Here is a 21,433-nt window from a genome sequence, read left to right on the forward strand (position 1 = left end):
GGCAAGCTACGATGTCGAGGCACGAAAGGGGGTATCTTCTATTCCTTTAAATGAATATTCTCATATTTATATAGTAAACATAAAATATGAGATACATTTTGTCTGCTCCTCTTTAATTGGGAAGCAAACGGAGGTAAAATCATACAGTGAGAGAGGTTAACCCAGTTTGAAACAAATAAACCGCAGTCCTGACATTTCTCTACAAGTGACTCTGGGCCCAAACCGCCCGCCTCGTGGGGGTGGGGGCCGGAAGGGCGCGGCCGGGGGCGGAGCGGGTGGGGCTGGGGGCGTGTCCTCGAGGAGGCGGAGACAAGATGGCCGCCCAGACCGCTTGGAGGACCTAAGAGGCGGTGGCTGGGGCCACGCCCCGGGCGGGAGGGCCTCTCTGTGCGCGCCCGCTCTATGATGCTTGCGCGCGTCCCCCGCGCGCCGCTCTGCGGGCGGGGCGGGTCTCCGGGATTCCAAGGGCTCGGTTACGGAAGAAGCGCAGCGCCGGCTGGGGAGGGGGCTGGATGCGCGCGCACCCGGGGGGAGGCCGCTGCTGCCCGGAGCAGGAGGAGGGGGAGAGCGCGGCGGGCGGCAGTGGCGCTGGCGGCGACTCCGCCATAGAGCAGGGGGGCCAGGGCTGCGCGCTCGCCCCGTCCCCGGTGAGCGGCGTGCGCAGGGAAGGCGCTCGGGGCGGCGGCCGTGGCCGGGGGCGGTGGAAGCAGGCGGGCCGGGGCGGCGGCGTCTGTGGCCGTGGCCGGGGCCGGGGCCGTGGCCGGGGACGGGGCCGGGGCCGGGGCCGGGGCCGCGGCCGTCCCCAGAGTGGCGGCAGCGGCCTTGGCGGCGACGGCGGCGTCTGCGGCGGCAGCGGTGGCGGCGGCGCCCCCCGGCGGGAGCCGGTCCCTTTCCCGTCGGGGAGCGCGGGACCGGGGCCCAGGGGACCCCGGGCCACGGAGAGCGGGAAGAGGATGGACTGCCCGGCCCTCCCCCCCGGATGGAAGAAGGAGGAAGTGATCCGAAAATCTGGGCTCAGTGCCGGCAAGAGCGATGTCTACTACTTCAGGTACCTCCTTGGGGGCGGGGAGGGGGCGGCAGGGTCAGGCCGGGGTCAAGGGTCGAGAGCTGACCTGGGTAGGGGATGTCAAGAGGAGAGCAGGGGCCAGAGGGGAGTGGCAGAGACAGACTGGCCTTGTAGTGGAAGGTGCCCGAGCCCTTGGGTGAGAGTTGACCCCAGTGCAGTGACAGTCACAGTGTTCTGAATGGTGAGAGCCCATAGGAGGGCCTCTTATGGGTAAAGTGTTGGGGAAAATGGTTTGCGGAAAGAAGGGTTACTCTGGCAGGGATGATTATTCCTCTGAAGGGTTAAAAGAAGGTGTAATTCATCGAAACTATAAAACCAGTCACTGTTGGCTCCTGTCCCAGATTCATCATCACAAGAGTGTTTAATCATGCACATGTGGAAGAAAGGTATCTGCAGTAACAAGGTTTCAGTTGCTTTGTGGAATCCACGAAAGTTTCTAATGAAGTAGCCACTTAGAATGCCTGTAGTTTCTTGGTGTTGCAGAATTTACTCCCTTTTGAAACCAAACACTGTAATACGTTGTTAGACTCCTAGACCAGAATTTGTCCTCCGGGCATATTTGATAATGTCTGGGGACATTTTTGGTTGTCACACCTTGGAAGGGGCTGCTACTGGCATCTAGCGGGTAGAGGCCAGAGATGCTGCTAAACATTCTACGACGCACAGGACAGCCCTCACAGCAAAGGATTATCTGGCCCCAAGTGTCACAAGTGCTGGATTGAGAAAACTTGGTCTGAATGATAACAGGTTTTCAGCTTGATGGTGAATCCTGTAATCATGCTGTCTGACCCAGTAAGGTCAGGGAAGTGTCTTTGGCTGTTGATACCAATGGAATTTTCTTAACAACAAATTTACTAACTTTTCTTATAAACAGTCCCATTTCTCAAGAGAGTATAAATATAAACATGTTATACTCAGTGGCTTGGAGGACCATGTTTGTGGGCTAATTTAATCATTTTCAGGGACGATATATGGGTGTTGGAGTAGATGTCTGCCATTTAGCCATTGGATTTCCTTTTTTCCATACATTACTTCTGGGTAAAAGTACACACACACACACACACACACACAATACAATGTTTATGAATTGAAAATACTCTTGGGCTTCCCTGGTGGCGCAGTGGTTGAGAGTCCGCCTGCCGATGCAGGGGACGCGGGTTCGTGCCCCGGTCTGGGAAGATCCCACATGCCGCGGAGCGGCTGGGCCCGTGAGCCATGGCCGCTGAGCCTGCGCGTCCGGAGCCTGTGCTCCGCAACGGGAGAGGCCACAACAGTGAGAGGCCCACACACCGCAAAAAAAAAAAGGAAAAGAAAGGAAATACTCTTAAATAGATTTAAGAGGTTAAAAAAATACGTGTATATGTGTATATGAGTATGTACATATATACATACACACAAGAATGCAATCACTACTGGTATAACATGTAAATATGAACATATTCCTGATAGTTGCTCAAATATATGGAAGAGTAGTTTCAGTGAAGTTATTTCACCTATTGAAGTAAAAAAAATAAAATGAAAGTGGTGTTGCACTAGAACTTATTTTGTCACTTAATCCGAGACCACTCATTTTGAAATCTTAAATGATAATTAGAAAACTTATTTTAAACATACAAAGGTGATAATCTTGTTTTGTATTTCCCCATCATTACCTATTAAATTTGTTTCAATAATACTAAGAAAGTTATTGTGGAACAAATGGTTACTCTCAAGTTCACTTGTTTCATTTAGTGCTTTTCACAATTGTTCATTTTTGCATATTCTTTCGTTAACAGCTCCTTCTGTTTTCTTTTTAAGCAAGTAGTATGCATAACCTTTATGTGAACTCTGTATTGATGTCTTTTAGCCAGTTATACGTGACAAGAACATTCTGTGTCTGGGATTGAACTCCTTGAGGAATAAGTGACTAGTCTATTCTCAGTAGAGCATCTTTAACTTTGAATTTCACTCCCTGTGGCATTTCTCCTGGGATATGGTTTGTTTGGTTTTGGGATGATGTATTTGTTGGAACTTACTTTTGGTTGCTGCAAAGCTTTTTTCTTGCTCTTCTTCTTTCAGTACCTGGAAAAGTTATTTTAAAAAGGCAGATTGCTGTAGCGCTCATTCTGATGTGTGGTCACCTTTTTTTTTTTTTTTTTAATGTGTTGTAAATTTTCGATGTTACCTTTTTTATACAAGCCCAATAGATTATTTTATGGTAGAAAAACTGATATAATCAATCTAAAACTTTCTTAACACATTGATCCTGTGAAGAATCACAAACCAGTATAGTAATAATTACTCTCCAAAATTAAAGTCTTGGGCTTCCCTGGTGGCCCAGTGGTTAAGAGTCCGCCTGCCAGTTCAGGGGACACGGGTTCAAGCCCTGGTCCAGGAAGATCCCACATGCTGTGGAGCAGCTAAGCCTGTGCGCCACAGCTACTGAGCCTGCCCTCTAGAGCCCACGAGCCACAGCTTCTGAGCCCACGTGCCACAACTACTGAAGCCTGCGTGCCTAGAGCCCATGCTCCGCAACAAGAAAAGCCACTGCAATGAGAAGCCCACGCACCGGGCTTTTAATTTATAAAATTAAAGTCTTTTTTTTTTTGTTGTTTGTTTTTGCGGTACGCGGGCCTCTCACTGCTATGGCCTCTCCCGTTGCAGAGCACAGGCTCTGGATGCGCAGGCTCAGCGGCCATGGCTCACGGGCCCAGCCGCTCCACGGCATGTGGGACCCTCCTGGACCGGGGCACGAACCCATGTCCCCCCACATCGGCAGGCAGACTCCCAACCACTGCGCCACCAGGGAAGCCCCTAAAGTCTTTTTAAAAATAAATTTATAAAATTAAAGTCTTTTAAAAATAAATTTATAAAATTAAAGTCTTTTAAAAAAATAAATTTATTTATTTATTTTATTATTGGCTGCACTGGGTCTTTATTGCTGCGCGCCAGCTTTCTCTGGTTGTGGCGAGCGGGGACTACTCTTCATTGCGGTGCGCGTGCTACTCATTGCGGTGGCTTCCCTTGTTGTGGAGCACGGGCTCTAGGCGTTCAGGCTTCAGTAGTTGTGGCACGAGGGCTCAGTAGTTGTGGCTCGCCGGGTCTAGAGTGCAGGCTCAGTATTTGTGGCGCACGGGCTTTCCATGGCGTGTGGGATCTTCCTGGACCAGGGCTCAAACCTGTGTCCCCTGAGTTGGCAGGCAGATTCTTAACCACTGAGCCACCAGGGAAGTCCCTTAAAGTCTTTTTATGAGACAGTGCAACATGATTTGCTTTTTACTTGTTTATGCCAAATGAAAAGACACATTGAACAGAGTTGTGCCACATGTGCTTAGTTCAGGGCTGGAGGGAGTGTTGTCTATTGTTGTCCACCTACAAAGCTTAGTTACTGTACAAGATTGTAACATCCAGTCTTGATTTCATTCTGAGAGGTTACATTCTGCGACAGGAGGACGCATAGAGTGTGATGTGATACTTGTGATATAGTAGTTACTCTGACTTTGACTTCTGCTTTCAGTGATGAATGCTGCAAGTCACCTACTCGTATTAGAGGTGAACACACTATTTTTCAATCCGCAGTGTCACTGCTTTGCATATTAGCATCCCTGTATACCTGCCACTCATTAAAAACCAGTAGCTCACAAAATACTAGCCATATCTGTTAATAGGTGGGTTAAGAGTCACCTCTTCTGTTGGTAATGTGAACACCTGCACACAGTTGTGTGCACATAGATTCTAATAATGCTAACTCCTGATTTAGCTTGCCCATGGGAAGATTAATCGAAACAAATCTGTGCCTGTTAATGCAGGGTGTGTCTTACACTTATTTTTTTTTTATTTTTTTGTGGTACGTGGGCCTCTCACTGTTGTGGCCTCTCCTGTTGCGGAGCACAGGCTCTGGACGCGCAGGCTCAGCGGCCATGGCTCACGGGCCCAGCCGCTCCGCAGCATGTGGGATCTTCCCGGACCGGGGCATGAACCTGTGTCCCCTGCATCGGCAGGCGGACTCTCAACCACTGCGCCACAAGGGAAGCCTTTACACTTATTAATTGGACTTAAATTAAGCTCATTGAGAAAGCCTCAAATTTTGGTAGAATTTTTTTCTTTTCTTGCTGTTTCCTGAGATTGCCAAGTTCTAATAGGAAGGTATGCCTCTGGTTGCTAGTTAAGCAATATAATTATGCCTTCTGTCAGGATTACTGATAGTACTGTGGCAGTTTGTATATGATCATCCAAAGTTTCTTTTTTAAAAGGGTGTGGTTTGATCAAGCGTTGGATCCATTGGTATAGTTTCTGAAAAAGTTCATTGCCATCATATGAGCCCATTATTTGAACAATACTTTTCTTACCGGTCTACTTGACTCCTGTCATTTCTAGTTTTTGGTTCTTACACTTGCAGATTGATATTTTTGAAATACTGTTTTCCTCTGCAGAGGAACCTTTAGTAGTAGCTGTCTTATGCCTTTTTTAAAATCAAGTCTATGCTTAACCTTGGTGTGAGCTCTGTATCGATGTCTTGTTGGGTTCTAGACTTCTGGTTATAACTGGATTAAAGGCCTGGGAGTCATGGTAAACTGCTACAGCTGCTGCCATAAAATATCATCTGGTTGGGTATTGGAAACATAATAGTAACCATTTTTGACTCTTTTATCAAATTATGATGCATTCACACCTGATCACTTCTCTGAAAAGATAAAATGGAGCCAGAGAACAATTAAAATAACCATTAAGGAGCAGATGCATGATGAGAGACTAAAGAGATTTCATTAAGAAGAGGACTCAGAGGCAATATAATTGAGGGCTTTAAATCATGAGTGAGATGATAAAAGTAGGAGTCTCTAGGGAAAGCAGCAGGGCACAGGGGGTTAAGGTCTGGAATTGGTATTCTACCTCTGCATTTACCAATGGTGCAGCCTCGAGCATGTCATTTACACTTCGCAGTGCTGTGGTTTCTCTGTTTGTAAAGCGGGTATGATTGTACCTGTACCTCATAGTGCTATAAGGATTCAATTCTAGAACACCAAAATAAATATGTAGATCCCTTAAAGCTTTGGATATGTTTAAGGACTAACTAAGGAAAACAGTTCATTAAATAACTCAAGTTGTATGGACTGAACATATAAATAGGTTTAAAAAAGTCTGTAGGCATATCTCATTTGTTATGAAAGGCTGGTATGGTCTTTGAGGGCATGAATTCTGAATCATTGAGGATGTCAAAGTTCAACTAGGCTCTTTCCCTCTTATTTTTTTTTTTTTTTTTTTGGTTTAAAAATAATAGACTCTCCCTTGTAGTCTTTGTTGGAAAAAACTAGCTCAGTGGACCAAGGGTCACCGTTCTTTTTTTTTTTAAATAATTTTTATTGGAGTATAGTTGCAAGGGTCACAGTTCTTTTTTAGTATATGTGCTGCCGAAGCAAGCACTAGGGTCACAGTTCTTAATTGAAGTCTCGTTGACGTTCAGTAAACTGTCTTTCTCCATAATATTTTCTTTCTGGTCATCCCTGTGTAGTTAAACGTGGTGTCTCCTGTATTACTCTGTTGTTCATTCCCCTAGGACCGGTGGCTTTCTCACCTAGCTGTCTTCCTCCCGCCAGACACAGTGCTGAACACACAGATACTAGATAAGTGTTTGATGTATGGCATGTAAAATTTTGTAAAACAGGGATTAAATGACCTCTTAGCCTTTGCTTTATATTACCTGTGATGTTGTGCTGTACAATTATCTCCATTTTATAGGTGGGGAGTTAGGACAGGGAAGTTAAGTAATAGACTTGAGGTTGTACTGCTAGTAGGTGCAGAGTTAGAATCCTGATGCAGGTGGTTTAACCCCACAACTCTTAGCTACCCTGCTCTGCTGCTGCCTCACATAGAGATCTCTAGTTATATTCTGAAATATTGCAACATCTCTTGCCTAGTCTACTTTATTAAGCTTGGTGTACCACTAAAATAATGTAATTATTTACTGTTATGCTTGCATCCTGAAGTTGACAAGGGGTACATTTTAAATCCTACTTCGCAGTGAAGCTGTTGTACCAAAAGATGATCTTCCAGTTCTATGTAATATAGAAGGGGGAAAAAAAATGGAAAAATTGTGGTAAATTAACATAATTAAAGCAGTTTTTCTCTGGGTAACAGAAGTGACCATTTTGTTCAGAAATATTTCTCTTTCTCTTTTTCTTGTTTATCCTAGGGTTGCCCCTCTTATCAGATATTCAGATAGGCAATGCTCCTCACATTCGCTGAGGAGTAAGCTATATAGATCTTCATTTTAAAAGCTTTCACTTAAATTAGAAGAAATCACATTGTAACTTGCAGGCTAAATGCAGCTTATGAGATAGTTTTATATGGTTCCTGGGAAAAGCTTTATATGTTTCTTTCAGAGTTAAGATATAGTTGAAATGTATCCTACAGACCAGTTTAAAAAAAAATCCCTTTAGTTGGAGAAAGGAAAAAAATACAATATTTATTAAATTCTTATTGCATAATTGAAAGTTTAACTTGCTTTTAGTCTCTTTTCTTGATGATGCCTGATTAAAGCCTGAATCCAGAAATAAAAGACATAGGTGTGGTGGAAATTGTGCTCTGATAATTCTTTTCTCAACTGTACCATCACATCTTTTTGTGATGTGCTAGAGGGATTTCTGTTAGGTTGCAACATTGCCATCTGTCCTACATCCGATTTTTAGAGTTTGACATGCAAAGTCTCACCTGCCAGAACACGCATAATACCTGTAGTAGAGGAAATACATAGCTCAAAAGGAACTGATACACGTACATTCTAAAAATAATCTCCAACAGAAACTGATGTATGATTTTTTTCAAATTGCTTTTAAAAGTTCATTTGTGAGATATAGAGTCACAATTTAAGTTTTCGTAATTTAACTTTAATTAGTGGAACAGAAGCAGATGATTTGTGAAGTTGATTTTTTTTGCTTTGTTTTTGTTTTACACTTTATAGTGGGACTAATAGAGATTCATAATGTTTAGCTTGTATTTGAGATTTGTTAGCCCAGCATGATGAATTAGAAATAAGTCATCAAGGGCTTCCCTGGTGGCGCAGTGGTTGAGAGTCCGCCTGCCGATGCAGGGGACACGGGTTCGTGCCCCGGTCCGGGAGGATCCCACATGCTGCAGGGCGGCTAGGCCCGTGAGCCATGGCCGCTGAGCTTGCGCGCCCAGAGCCTGTGCTCCGCAACGGGAGAGGCCACAACATTGAGAGGCCCGCGTACCACAAAAAAAAAAAAAAAAAAGAAATAAGTCATCGACTCTTCTTACATGGATTTACTGTTTGCCTTGATAGGTATTACTTGCACCTCTTGTCTGTTCATCTTTTACTGTTGTTTGCCATTTCCACTAAGAAATAACTAGACAAATTGAAAAATAAAGTTTTACTTAATTTTGTCAGAACTTCTAAAAACTAAAACTTCTCAAGGAAGTAGAAGTATGAAATAGGGTGAAATTTGAATAATATATGTGGATCTTATGATTTTGCCTTATCTTATTAGAGTATAAATTCAAACTCATTTGTTTGGGAACTTGACTACATAGGCAGTGTGTAAATGCAAATGATAGTAAATATAATTTAAAATTAGATCTTAAAAATTGAACACTTAGCATTTGTCAGGAACAATTATTAGTGACTTACAAATGTGCGGAAGAAGAACATCATCCTCTTGATGATTTCTGACTACTGTATCTTGGTATTCTTTTCTTCTTCCGTTTATACTGAAAGAATCCATAGATTAAAGCAAAAATGAATGTCCTTAGAATTCTTTTTAACGTGTATGCAGTGATGTATGCATCTCTTTAAAAAAGAAAGATCTTTCCTGGAGGCCCCTAGCAGAAGTGGGCAATATAATACAAAAGTGGATATATGAAATACACATTGCAACCTTTTATTGTTAGATGCTACAAAAGTCATAAATTTGCCATGTCATATTGCCATAGCAGTTTCTAAATGCTTTCTCTCCATTTCTGTACTTATTTGAAGACCTTGTTTGAAGTAAGTCTGTCCATAAACTATACTTGCATAGCACTGGTTTAGAATAAAAATAGGGACTCTGAGTCAGAAGATTGGGACTTGAATCTTGCTTTACTGTTTTAGCTTGGACAGATTCTTAAACTTCTGTAAGCTTCCGATTTCTCAAGTGTAAATCAGGGGTAGGAATTCTACTTCATGGAATTTTGTGAGATTAAATGAAAATACATGTAAGGCATTCGGGCGTGTAGTAGATGGTCAATAGATCAGTAAAATCTTTGTTCCTTTCTCTTCACTTAATTACCCAACATAAATAGAAGCATGTGCTTATTAATTATGTGAGGATTTGCAATATTTTGTTGTATTTTGAAATGTGTTTAGGGTAGAGCTTAGGTTATACACATTCATCAGAGGTTTAAAAAATATTCCATTTTTTCCCTGATTATAAAAATAACCCATGCTCAGTGTGGAAAATAGGGAAAATAGAGAAGAGTATATAAAGAGAAATGACAACCCTTATATAGTTCTAAAGAGAATCACTGTTAATATTTTGACACATTGTCTTCCATTCTGTTTTCTGAATATATTTGTCTGTGCACACACATATACACATACACACACCCCAACACATATGTGTGTATGTATGTTCTTTCATAGTTCTTTTCATACTGGAGGAATCCATAGATTAAAGGATGAATGACTTTAAAATTCTTTTTAACATGTGTGCAGTGATGTATGCATTTCTTTAAAAAGGCCTTTTCCAGAGACCCCTAGCCTCTTTTTAAGAAATACAGTTTGTTTTTTGGGTGTTCTTATCTATCTATGTGTATGTTTTTTTATTATGGGAAAGTTCAAACATATGCAAAAACAAAAGTAGTTAGAAAAGTGAAATGAATTCCACCTGTACTTGTCTACCAGTTTTAACAATTATTGACTCCTGGCCAGTCTCGTTTCATCAATATGCAGTCCCCTTCCCACCTCTCCCGTTATATTTTGAAATAATTTCCAGACATGCTTAATTTCTGACATTTCCATAGCAGTGTTCAGTCTCCAATTCAACCAAAATAACCAGTGTTTTTGCTTTTTCAGAAGGTGAGTGCTTGTGGCAGTGGGATGAGATTAGGTAGAATTTTATGTTCATTCATTTTTTATTTTTTAGTGGATCACCCTGAATTTTTAACCATATTCATAACCATGATATAGAGATAATAGAATTTGCTGCCAATAATATACTCTTTGCATATAATTTTTGTTAAATAAATGCTAGTTTATGGAATAAGGATGATTGGTACAGAATTTGAATTCTACTAAAGGTCTTTCATACCATTTAAAATTGTGTGGTGATTCCTTAAACATTTAAGTCGAGAGAAAAGGTGGAATGCTGTCCTATCTTATCAGTAGCCAAATTGTAAATACACTTTTTTTCTTGTTGATACTTTAAAAATAATTCTCCACCCCAGCCCCCACCCCAGCTGCTAAGGAAATTCTTTCATGCTCCAATTTACTTGCCCAAACTCTTCATATTTAAAAAAAACTAGTTTTCATGGGGAAATAGCTTGCATACTTTAATGTTTATATTTTAAGAATTTTATTATAGAACATTTCAAACATATATACAAAAGTAGAATTATATAAAGAACTACCAAGTATCCGGTTCAATAGTTGACAGCCTTATTTCATCCATACCCACATCTACTACCCTGACTCAGCCTTCATTATTTTGAAGCACATTTGACGTCCTATCATTTCATTCATTAATAACTATACTTCAGTATGCTATTTGTGAAGATAAGATTTGAACTTGTAGAAGTTTTACAGCCATACGGAACTCAGTATTTCAAACTAAAAGAGATGCCAACAGGCGGTTCATGATTATTTACGTAATTCCTATTACTTTGTTCTGTTAAGGCTTTATGGAAGAGGTATAAGATGCATTAGTGTTTCTGGGCTCTTGGGGATTGTGGGTGGAGACACGCATGCTGGACCAAGTAAAATACATGGTTTGCATAGGGCTGAAGAGGAAAATCATTCAGCCTATTGATTCAGAATAGACTTGAATAAACCAATATGGCAGAAGTCACTGGGTAAGAGGAGTGGAAAATAGGGTTGAAAGGTTAAGAGAAGACTAGATGACAGAGGATCCTAAATGCAGGGCTAAAATGTTTGGCTCCCTTTTGCTAATGGGTTGAAGTCTGTTGAAGGCATTTAAACTGGCACTTTGGTAATAGTGGTGTTTGAGGAAGAGCAGTCTGGCTAGTTTAGGATGCAAAGAGGCTAGCAAATAGAAAATCAGCCTACTGTGGTGATTGAGACTTGAGGTGATAAAGATTTGATTTAGGCAGTGGCAATGGAAATGGAAAGGAAGGATGGATTCAAAGGTGATTATGAAGGAACTGGATTTCGTAATTGATCAGAGATGGGAGATAGTAAGATAAGAGTAGATAAATTCTGCCTGGGACACACTATAGAGGAGGGCTGAGGATGTTCATTTTAGGAAAGGCCTACATTTAAAGTTTGGGAGGAAAGGGATTAAGGGGGACTGGGAGCTGACTTTTGGATGGATTTTCCTGTGCGTATGTCATGTAGTTTTGAAAAAATTGGTATATATTTCTTCGAATTAATTGGTTTGGCAGTTTTCTGATTGTACTAAGGTACAAAAAGATAGTGTTAATTTCAGATTTTTAGTCTCAGCTAAAATTTGATTTCTGGAGACAATTGTTATTTAAAGGTAGAGAAATCTTTCAATACTTAACACTCTTGTAAGTAACAAGTAAACTTGAACACTTAGAGGGATAGAAAAAATAGAAAGTTGACATTTCTTTATTCTCAGACTTTTCCAATGCTGTAGCTTCTGGCATTTTTATTATTCCCCACAAAGCACTTCCTGATGTTGTTGGAGAGCCATACACCTTAGAACTTACTCTTGAGACATAGACCTAACCATCTGCCGTCCACGATGCTCCTTCCTGCTGATAGGTCGGTCCATCTTCTTCCACTCTGGTTGCCGCCACCCCCACAGTTCATCCTGTTAGAAACTGGTTTGAAGTTATACTTGTGTTTGCTCAGACCCCTGGTCTCCTCATGATGGCTTGACTGGACATCATGATTATCCATTTTACCAAAGTAACATGAAACAATACGTTTGCTCTACTACTCATTTCAGAGTGCAGTTTCACATGCAAGCAACGGTCTTCAGAGAGTTAATTTTCATATCATAGACTGGCAGGGCATATTACAGTTGTCTAGCTCCAGTAATGCCGTTTACAGATGAGTTTATAGAGTGACATAATGGGAATACTACTAAGTTAAGGTGACCGTTATTTAAGTCTTTCTGGTATCTCAATAAAGTTTTTTCTTAGATTTGAAAGTCAGATGCCAAATAAAATTTCTTTCCTTTTGATAATCTGTAGCTAGAAACCTCTATGATAAAGTTAGGTTTAAAAAGTGCTTAAAATCAACTATACTTCAATTAAAAAAAAAAGTTGCTTTAAACAGCTTAATCAAAATGAAGGCAAGCAAAGACATAGTTCAAGTGATGAAATGTTCTAATATGAACCAGAAAAATGTAACTCATGCTTTTGATTTTCATTTAATAGTTACTTTTCTTCAGGGTATTTAGTGGGGAGGACAAGTTAAAGGTGAGATCACAGGTTGGCTCAGGATAGGCAGATCTAGGGGGCAGTTGGTAGGGAAATTTTTTGTGGTTGAAAGTGAAATATTAGTATTTCATTACCAGGATTAGAAGTAATCGCTTTGGGCAGAGAAAACTGAAAGTGACTAATATCCTTCACTAGTCTACTAGAGTTTAAAAAATAATAATTTCCCTGAGTTACAACTTGATGCTTTTAGAATAAAAGCTTAGTCACATTAAGTCCTGGTGTGTCTGAGACTTACCTAACAGCAGCCATCTTAGAGAGCAGACAGATGATAACTTAGTCACTTTAGTGACATACAGTCGTTTTGTTTATCTAGCACTGACTTCCTCGGCCACCACTTCCAGAGTCATTTTGCCGTTGTGCAGTGGTCCCTATGGACAGAATTTCTGCTTAACCATTCCCATGGGCCTTGCCTTTCTAATATGCTTCCCTTCATCTCCTGCAGAGGAAGGTCCCTGGTCTTAAAATCCCCTGGGGCAGCCAGGTTGGCTTTCCTTAAAGCACCAAGCACAAGCTATAGCAGTTACGGAGAAGAAAATGGCTTGTAGCACGTTCTGAAGGCAACAGTGTGTATGACCAGTACTTGTAGCTGTGCATTACAGATGCTTGTATCTGTATATCAAGTAGTTTATCAGAATCTTATTTACTAGTAACTGGAATATCTGATTATAAGGACTATATGCCTATTTTAGCTTAATTAAAATTATTCGTAATTATATAAGGATATAATAACAGGGTACTCTTTACCAATTTTTCATTAACTTGGGTTTTTTAGTAATACTTCTTACGTAGTATAAGATTAACCATGAAAATTTTCCAGTTCCGTTTTTAAATTCCAGACAATGTAAGTTTTATATAAGCATAGACTTTTCTGTTCCATTGTGTCTGCAAATGAAAACCATGTTCTTAACTATTCAACTGAGAGGTTTTTTTTTTGCTCTCAGAAGTTACTTTGTTCAGTACTAGGCTATATACGTTATGTTTGAGGGTTTTAATAAGGGACATTGTAATTTTTGGTTGTTTACTAATCAAGGGAATGTTTAGAATTGTAATGAAGTAGAATTGAGGGATAGTCGAATTATTTCTAAGTGGGCTTTCAGAATCACAGACAACTTCATAGATGCAGTGATATTTTAGCTGGGCTTGGAGGATTTAATAGTTTTTGTTTTGTTTTGTTTTGTTTTTTTTGCGGTACGCGGGACTCTCACTGTTGTGGCCTCTCCCGTTGTGGAGCACAGGCTCCGGATGCACAGGCTCAGCGGCCATGGCTCACGGGCCCAGCCGCTCCACGGCATGTGGGATCTTCCCGGACCGGGGCCCGAACCTGTGTCCCCTGCATCAGCAGGCAGACTCTCAACCACTGCACCACCAGGGAAGCCCAGATTTAATAGTTTTATGATAGACAGGATATTGCTTATGCTCAGCCTTCCACCTGGAAAAACATGGCTGGAAGTCAAAGGTACATGGCATATTTTGGTGATGTTGAATTTAGAATGTGAGGTGTGTTCAAGGCTGGTGGGAAAAAGTCAGGAAAAAAAAAAAAACCTGAACAGATGGAAGGTTTTTGATGTTCTGTTAAGGAGGCAAAACTATTTTGTCAGCATTGGGGAGTCTCTGAACATTTAGAACTTGGTATTGGATGTGTGGGCTGAGGGATGGAGCATTGAACGTTGTGTTTGGCCTCCTAGCTTGAAGAGTAGTTGCTAAGTAGACGATGCTACAGTAGAGGGCAACACAAGAAGATCAGGTTTGGGGGTGGAAGTTTGCAGTGAGCAGAAATGATTCAAGTTTTAAACAGTATTGAGGGTTACGTGCTATTTTATTTTGTGATACTGAGCATATTTGGAAATCTGGATTAGAATGGGAGTTGAGGTTTGTTTATACATAATTCTGTATTCTTTCCTCTGCTGTGTTCTGGTTGTTGTTTGCTTCTTTCTATTCTGTTACATTCTGGTCTTAACTGGTTGTTATCTTCATCTGTAGGCTGAATTCTATACCTTGAATTGTGTTTCAGGAATAGCTATGTCATGTGATTGTGGAAAAAGAATGTTGATACGATCTTCAGTTGTGTTGAAGGCTGTGGTGGCAGAATACCATGGAATTTGTGACAGCCTGGGGTGTGTTGATTTGGACTTGACCCAGAGAGAAGTTTTGCTCTTCCAGGGAAATGTAAATTGCTTGGTTTTCCAGCCTTTTCTCTTTTGTCTTCCTGTTGAATTATTTTTCTTTTATTGTAGTCAGTTGGTGCAAGGTTAAGTTCTCAATATGACATGTTGGCTTCTTTGAGAGGTATTTGAGAATTCTCACAATTCTCTTCTGGTGACATATCCCACTGCAGTTTATTCTAGCACATTTGGTTCAGAAAATTTATTAGATGAGACTTTGGGGTATTCTTCCTATAAAATTTTTCTTACATTTCAGTGCAATATGGGAAAAATTTTTTTAGGAAAGACTAGTTTAGTTTAGCCCTCTATATAATTCCGGCACTTCTGTCATTTTCCAGCTTCGACAGTTTTTCTTAGAGGAAGCGAGTTATTCTTGATATCCTTCTCTCAGATAAGAGTTAGGCTAACAAAAGTCATGTCGGCATCATACAAACACATTTGCAAATGTTTGCCTTAGTTTTCTTTCAGTAACGTTAGGGAGCATTTAAATATTGTCAGAAATTCAACAAATTTTTTTTTCTGTTGTGAATGTTATGAGTTCAGATCGGTAGCGCAAAGATTATACGGGTTCCAAGTGCTGTGTAAATGTGTTGCTAACAAGAGTTGTTGACTTCAGAACAATTTGTTTTGAAGTTCTTTGTGATTACTGTTGGCATTGTGTATGTGTAATACAGAAAAAAAGATTTCAAAAATCAGTTTGGAAAATTTGTAAGATTGAAGACGTTTGCAGTGTGCACATTGTGTTGTGCATGCTGTTTGGGTTGGGATTCTGTTAATGGTTGCTGGGTGAGTGACCAGTGGGATAATCGGTATTCACATCTGTTATGTGCTCCAGGGGTGTACCTAGTGGAGTATTAGGTGACACATTATCTCTTTTTACAGGAGATAAAAAGTTCTAATTAAGTTCCTTTAAAACTTCTAATATTTCTTTGAAAAAAAATATGTAAAATCGTGGGAGCAGAAAAGAAGGCATGAAGAAAAGGGTTATGTAGTGATCTAGGGTAAATAGTGTTGTCTTTTGTACAATTAATGTTATCTTTCTTCTAGTCCAAGTGGTAAGAAGTTCAGAAGCAAACCTCAGTTGGCAAGGTACCTGGGAAATACTGTTGACCTTAGCAGTTTTGACTTCAGAACTGGAAAGATGATGCCTAGTAAATTACAGAAGAACAAACAGAGACTGCGGAATGATCCTCTCAATCAAAATAAGGTTGGTTAATTTACTTATAGCAAATGAGTGCTATTCCAGAAGCTCTCCCAAAAGTATCTTACATTGTACTATGTCACTGGAATTTTGGTTGTCTGAATGTCCCCGTTTTTTTTTCACCTCCCCCTCCAAAGCATTTTGACTTATATATCTGATTAATTTTCTGGTAGTTGCTTTACAGAGAGATAGCCTAAGTAAAATTGTGCACAGTTGAAAACAGCATTTCAGTATCTCTCTAGGCCAACATACATCACACTTTTGGCCCATTGGGACTGTTTACAAAAGATTTCTTTGTTGATGTTAATTGTCTCCTTTATTCCCCCCCCTTAAAATAGTTCCTGTTGCCCAAAAAGAGGCAAAATTTTATTATGGCGCAAGTATCCTTACCTACCACATAGTTTATACTTACCTGTTAATTTTCAGGATTAGGATTTGAGAAGGAGCAGTTCTTATTTTGACTTTTTGATGATGTTGAGGATAGTGACGTTTAGGAATAATATTCTGATTCTAATACTGTGATTAGAGATTGTTCCATTAGCTCTTACTTTTACTGAGTTGCTTGGTTGATGGTTTATTGTACAGGAATTTAAATGAGTAGCATTTGAATTCTGATGCTAATTTAATTGTATTAAAGTACCCAGTATCTTTACAGAGAAAGCTCCCCACCTCCCCGCGGCCCCGAAACAACTAATCTTAGATAACCTTTTTTTTTTTTTCCAGTTTTTTTCCCTCTAAATTTCAGAGAAACACATGTATGTGTGTTGCCACCACCGTTGTCTCACACTGACCATGAAAATGGTGGAGGGAAAAGGAAGGGCTTTTCTTTCTAGGTATTTGGTTGATGTAGCCCTGTGTGCCCCTTGGGAGTGCTGCGTTCACTTGAGGAACTGGGGCGGCGTATGGAGTGGGGCGGGCATGGTTTGATGTACTGGCTCTGCCTCTTACCAGCTCATGCAGTCATGGGCAACTTTATTAACCTCTGATGGCTTCAGATTTCTCAGTTGTAAAATTTAGGTAATAAAATCTTTCCTTTAGTTGTTGTGAGGAGTAAACAGGAATTTATGTGAAATTACCTAGCAAGTTCCTTTCCTGTTCCCGTTGTAGCTTCCTAGGCAGTGAGCTACCTCAGTGAACAGTGTTGCCTGGTGGCCAGTGTAGGAAACTTTTCTGACCTGAGCTCTCTTCCTCCTCACCTTTTGCTTTTCCTGGAGAATATGGGGTCTCTGCTTCATATCCCTCTTTTTTTTTCAGAATTTAGCTTAACAGTTGTCTTTTTTTTTTTTTAAACAATAGTTTGCTTTCCAAAAAAATGGTGTGGAGGTGAGAATGCACTGTTTCCTCACATACTGCGTTAGTTACCTGGCATGGTTTCCAAAGGGGCATCAGCAAGTACCATGTTTAGAGGCAGAGTGGGAAGGGAAGGCTGGAATTGCCTCCGTATCGCTTAACTATGGTGTTACTGTGGGTTGATGGTTCTGAAGGTGTTAAGGAGGGTATGAGGTAGTGGTAGGAGTCGGGGGGTGCTCAGGTTGGGACCTTGAGTGTGTCGAGGCGAAGCTGGGTGATTTCAGCTTAAGAAAGTCTTTATTCTGGGCTTATTTTGCTGCTTAGATGTACGGAGGAAAATCACTATTTATTTTTCTGAAACTGCCTTTTTAAAACTCTGAACAGTGCTGGATGTCTTTTGAAGGGGCCTAAATATTTATGAAATGAATGGAATGCTTTCAAACTACTCTGTTGTTACCAGAATCACAGTTAAGCTGCGCTAAGTGTAATATGAAGATATACTTCCTGGTAGTTATGATTCACTAAAAACCTAAAACTAATTCGTCTCTTTAGTTTGTATGCACCTTTCCGCTCTAGCTGCGCTGGACTGCTCGTCATCCTGCACCGTGGCATGTGCTTTCAAGATTCTGCTTGCTCATGTGCTGTTTCCTCTGCTTGGAGTGTGCTTCCCCCTTCCCCTCCATCTGCTGGACTGCTCCTCATCCAAGGCCCAGCTCCACTGTCTCCGTCTCTGTGAAGCCTGCTCTGCACCCTCCAGGCAGAACCAGTCCTTCCTTCCATAATGCCTCCCTGGTGCTTGGCCGTTGTATTTGTGATTGCTTGTCGGCTTCAGCTAGAGTGTGAGCTCCGTGAGGGCAGGGTCCGTGTCTTTTGTTTTGTTTTGGTATATTTAGTCCAAAGCCTAGCATACGGTAGGTACTTAATAAATGTTTGCTGAATGTTTGTGTATTATTCACCTCATTCCAGAAGTTTATAGTGGTCATAAATGTTTACTGAATAAATTAATATACCATGCATATTTTGGAAATGCCTTTTATTATCATTGTTTTCTGAAGCTCTCTGTCTGAATTTTGGGGGGCCTGATTTATTTTTGTATCTGATTTTATTTTAGTTGAGTAGACAGAAGATGGAGTTTTTCCTTTTTTTTTTTCAAGTACACTCTCTTTTGGAGTAACACCAACATTAAATATCTATAAAGCAGAAAACATGTTTGTGGGTAATTAATAATAACTATATTAGGTATTTTTTGTAATAATACAGTATAGAGAAAATTGAGAGATTTAAAGTGAAAACAGGAATCTGAAGTTGTGTTTTGCTATGTAGTTGTGAACCTGGCTGAAGTGCTTTATTAATTGTATTATTATTTCTTAGTATTCACTGGTTTGTTTTATTTTTTAGATTCCACATGTAAATGATAACATACAGTATTTGTCTTTCTCTGACTTATTTCACTTAGCATAATACCTTCCAGGTCCATCCATATTGTTGCAGATGGCAAAATTTCATTCTTTTTTTATGGCTGAGTAGTATTCAGGTGTGTGTGTGTGTGTGTGTGTGTGTGTGTGTGTGTGTGTGTGTGTGTGTGTGTATCTATATGTATATCTTTATATATCACATCTTCTTTATCCATTCATCTGTTGATGGATGCTTAGGTTGCTTCCATATCTTGGCTATTGTAAATAATGCTGCTTGTGAACATTGGGGTGCATGTATCTTTTCAAATTAGTACTTTCGTTTTCTTTGGCTGTATACCTAGGAGTGAAATTTTTTTAAAGACTCGTATCTTTAAAGAATTAGAAATGTAATGAACAAAATAAACTTTGAAACAGGCTAAATTGTTTATATTGACTGATTATAAACTGTGATTTTAATGTATCTTTTATATCAAAGGGGAATTTACTGGGTGAATATCTTCCGGTGTGTTTGGAAAAATATCTTTTGAAGATCTTTGCAAAATGGTTTTTAATTCTTTTAGGATTGGTGGGTACAATGGAGTGGACATTATCTTTCGATTGATACTTACTAAGGTTTTTGCAGTATCTATTCCCGTTTGTCTCAAACTCAGTCTTAACCTTACCCTGAAAATCTGTTCCATTATTGATCACATTGTACCTTATTGATTTTCTTGCCACTGCCTTGATTATTTCCAGCCGCTACTTCCGTCTCTTCAGCTGATAAAGCAGAATTGAAATATCGAGTATGTTACTAAAGATATTCCATTAGGTTAATGGAAAAAGACTAGAGACAGATTTGGAAGTCATCAACCTAGAGCTTATATTTGAAGTCATGAGCAGCTTTCTCAAAGCTTACTCAGAGGGAGAAGTTGTAGAGCAGCACCATCAATAGCAGTTTCTGTGATGATGGAGACGTTTTAGCCACCAGCCACATTTGGCTGCTGAGTACTTGAAATGTGGCTAGTGTGATTGAATAACTGAACTTTCAGGTTTTTTTTTTTTTTTTCTTTTGTGGTACGCGGGCCTCTCACTGCTGTGGCCTCTCCCGTTGCAGAGCACAGGCTCCGGACGCGCAGGCTCAGCGGCCACGGGTCATGGGCCCAGCCGCTCCGCGGCATGTGGGATCCTCCCGGGCAGGGGCACAAGCCCGTGTCCCCTGCATCGGCAGGCGGACTCTCAACCACTGCGCCACCAGGGAAGCCCTGAACTTTTAGTTTTATTTAAAGGTTAAGTAGCCATATGTGCCTAGGGCCTACCATATTGGACTGCACTATTCTAGAGCTATGCCTCTCAATACAACTTTTGCTTCGAAAGCTGAGTATTGTCTAGGTATTTATGCAGGCTTTGCTTTTTCAAAGAGGAGATGTTTCAGTGTTTTAGAGATATGATCCTCAACATTTTATGAAGGAAGTTAATTTCTTAAAAAGATACATTTCTTTAAAAATTAGAGAACAGTCTTAAGATTGGGTAAAGAAGAGTACGGTGTTTCTCAGCGCAGGATATGTTTAAGGAACTTGAGCAGCTTGGTTTTCTTGCTAGGAGTTTATTTTAATGTTTCAGATGTGTAAATATTAAACTGAATTCCTTGTGTTTCTAGCTCTTAACAACACTGAAATGTTTATGACTTAAATCTACAAAACGAATAAAATTCCAGTTCCCTAACATTAACGTGGATATATTTTACAGCTTGCTCACAATATGAATATGGTGTGGAACAAATTGTATTTTAGCTAGACTTGTCAACTCTGCTCATACCTTGGAAAGACTCAGTTCTTTCACCACATTTCACAAATTTGAAACATTTGGAAATAAAGAGCATTATGTTCTCTTGAAGGAATTAATTGTATAAGTCTGCCATTATTTTCTCATGAATTACCTTGGTTTATGGTAGTGTGCTATTGTGATTATAAACACAGCATTGGATTCTGTATGGTTGTGTCCTAAGTACTTAATCAAACCATCTAGCAGGTGTTTGCTTTAATTATCTTCAACAAAATAATAACAAATTCTTGTAGAGAGCTAATGTATCTTGGGAGCAATATTGGTGCAAGTTGAGAAACTTAAGTGAGCTGGTGGTAATGGTGGAAGTCAGGTTGGGTATTGGATAGGTGAATATCCAGTAGGTGTGATTTGGGAAAAGGGGAGACTGGAAGTAGGGAGAGCAGTTTGAGTTGTTTTAGTCCAGAAAAATGATGATGGCTTGAATTAATGCTGTGTTAGGAGGTATGAAAAGGTGTGAGACTTAGTCAACAGAAATTAGTAGATATGAGTACCTGATGATTGTAGAGAGAGGGAATTGTTGATGCTAGCTACAATTCTGGCTTGAGTCACTTGGGGCAGGGGTCAGTAGGAAGTAGGACAAGAAGAGCAGGTTTGGGGGGGGGGTTGGTGAGGAAGATTGAGTTAAAATACTTTTGTTTCTTGGACGTCTGAAAAGAAATTGTGGACCGCCAGGGTTTCCCAGGTCACACTTCGAGAACTCCTGTCATAGTGGTTTGCTAAAACATATTGAGATCGCCCAACATAGGGGCAAACAGAAAAGTATCTTGTCACACTGTAGGCAGTGAATAAATTAGTTGTGTGGGGAGTAAGAAGGAACTTCTAGAAAGGTAGTAGGAGAATGAAGAGAACGTGGTGTTATAAA

General features: G+C 40.4%; 1 protein-coding gene across 1 annotated transcript in view; it reads left to right on the forward strand.

Annotated features, from left to right (window-relative positions):
- Positions 1 to 369: 369 nt before the first annotated feature.
- The window catches only part of MBD2 (methyl-CpG binding domain protein 2), a 78,275-nt gene continuing 57,211 nt past the window's right edge, over positions 370 to 21,433 (forward strand). Inside the window, exons 1-2 of the mRNA XM_032602498.1 lie at positions 370 to 1,048; positions 15,892 to 16,051. Of these exons, the coding sequence (XP_032458389.1) occupies positions 513 to 1,048; positions 15,892 to 16,051 (696 nt within the window). The 5' untranslated portion in view covers positions 370 to 512. The remainder of the gene's footprint in view (positions 1,049 to 15,891; positions 16,052 to 21,433) is intronic.

Source organism: Phocoena sinus, chromosome 14 (genome assembly GCF_008692025.1).
Source record: "Phocoena sinus isolate mPhoSin1 chromosome 14, mPhoSin1.pri, whole genome shotgun sequence".
NCBI classification, from domain to species: domain Eukaryota; kingdom Metazoa; phylum Chordata; class Mammalia; order Artiodactyla; family Phocoenidae; genus Phocoena; species Phocoena sinus.